This window comes from Nematolebias whitei, chromosome 6 (genome assembly GCF_014905685.2).
Source record: "Nematolebias whitei isolate Nwh7 chromosome 6, NemWhi1, whole genome shotgun sequence".
Lineage (NCBI taxonomy): Eukaryota > Metazoa > Chordata > Actinopteri > Cyprinodontiformes > Rivulidae > Nematolebias > Nematolebias whitei.
The window spans coordinates 5,352,775-5,354,757 of NC_056503.1; the positions used below are offsets into that span (position 1 = coordinate 5,352,775).

Here is a 1,983-nt window from a genome sequence, read left to right on the forward strand (position 1 = left end):
GATCCATTGTTAGGCTGATGGTCCTTCTTGAGCATGTGATCAGCTGGTTTTGGTTGTCAGCAGCAAAACTGGTTGATCCACTCTGAGAAGGTGCTATTTAAGAGACTGAGCTGAAAACAGCACCTCAGACTGAGGAAGTCTCTTGGATGAGAGACGAAACGTTTCTACATTTTTTTGCTTTGTTTTGTTTTTTTGTTTTTTTGAATGTCCAGAGGACCAGATTGAACTTTTTTGGATATGTTAATGATCATATTAGAGTGAAAGGACATTTAGTATATGAACATCAGTGGTATTCTTCCGAGCCTGGCTGGAAAGTTGACCAGTTTTATGTGAATATTAGTAGATAGGGTTGTTCTTAAGACACCACTGGAATAGTCCTGCTGATAACTTCACTTATTTATTTCTTGTTTGTGTATTTTCAGCTGGTGGACAAGCTCAACACCAACACGGAGATGGAGGAAATGATTAATGACTACAGCATGGTGAATATGTCCTACAAACAATGTTGAAGGGGTTCAGCTGAGCAGCTAACATCAAATACTGCTTCCTCTCAGTGTTTTCAGCATTGTTTATCTCCTCTCAGTTGAAAGCACAGAATGACAACGAAGCTCAAAGTATTGACAGCATCTTCACTGAGAGACAAGAGTAAGTACTGTTCACTTTATCGTTCTGTTTTGCCAAAAAATACTGGGATGCACCAAACAATGAGCTCAATAGACTGTACTTCTATAGCACCTTTCTATCTGATCAAGATACTCAAAGCTCTTTACAACACAAGCTGTGCCTCATTTACCCATTCATACAGCTCTATATTAGATCTATACAAAGAGTAATCAGAGCTTTAGATCTCATTCATACACGGATGGGACACACATCGGAGGCAATGAGGGGTTCAGCATCTTGCCCAAGGACACTTCAACATGTGACTGCTGGTGGATTCGAACCCCCAACTCTTGTTTTGAAGGACGACTGCTCTAACCACTCAGCCACAGCCGCCCCACAAGGCGGCACAAAACGCACGAAAAGACGCACGAATGCAACACACGAAAAGATTGCTCGTGCAACGTTCCACGCACGTGCCGGGATGTATCTAAATGAACGTTGCATGAAAGTCAAAAAAGTGCATGTTCAATAATCCAGGTATACAATCCAACAATTTTCAGTCAGGTCATCTGGACAGTTTCTTTTTTTGCTGAAACATTTCACCTTCCATCCAGAAGGCTTCATCAGTCAAGGACGCACACAACACAAAACTGATTCTTCCCCCAAACAGCTTACTCCAAAGTGGAACAAACCAGTTATGTTGGTGCTAAGATGGTGTCTTTGGCACGCCCCCTCCTTTGGTGCCGGCCCTCTTCCTCGTCGACCGACGGATTATTGAGCATGGACTTTTTTGGTTTTGAACCAGTTTGACATGACTGTCAAAACAACGTCATTCATGTAAACTGTAGAGTTTCTTATGTTTTTGTCACATGTAGATGTAAACACACGTCAGTGATCGCACAGACAGAGGACGAGCATAAAGTGTGTGAACTGTGTAAGAGGCATTTCATCCTCGCACTGAGAAGAAAACGATGTCAGATCAGAAAATTAATTCAGAACAACTCGTCTGATGCTCCTCTGGTCGAACACACCATCACGTATCTGTCCATAAATAGCTGCATACAGTTGGACGTAACATGGGACAGTGACAGCTGTGGTGCTGCAGGACGATGTCACCAATAGAAGAGCGGCATGTGGTCAGGGACCACACAGACCAAATACTGATCAGCTATTCCTCAGTCGTCCCTGAGCCGGGCCAGCTGGATGGGAAGACTTCATCCATTTCATGCCCTGATATATACATTTTCTCCACACCGCAGAGGAAATACTTTGTTGATTCTCGGCAGCTCGTTTTGTCACATCAACTATTAAAAGAATAAGCTTTGAAGTTCTACCAAGCTGCTGAGTGCCTCTGAGTTTACACTAATTATTAATTAAACA

The 1,983-nt window shown here is 42.7% G+C and overlaps 1 protein-coding gene across 1 annotated transcript in view; it reads left to right on the forward strand.

Moving 5' to 3' along the window:
- Positions 1 to 1,983, forward strand: part of ift74 (intraflagellar transport 74) — a gene marked incomplete in the record, with an annotated part of 29,398 nt that overhangs the window by 5,227 nt on the left and 22,188 nt on the right. Inside the window, 2 exon segments of the mRNA XM_037677994.1 lie at positions 423 to 482; positions 584 to 645. Coding sequence (XP_037533922.1) covers positions 423 to 482; positions 584 to 645 — 122 coding nt within the window.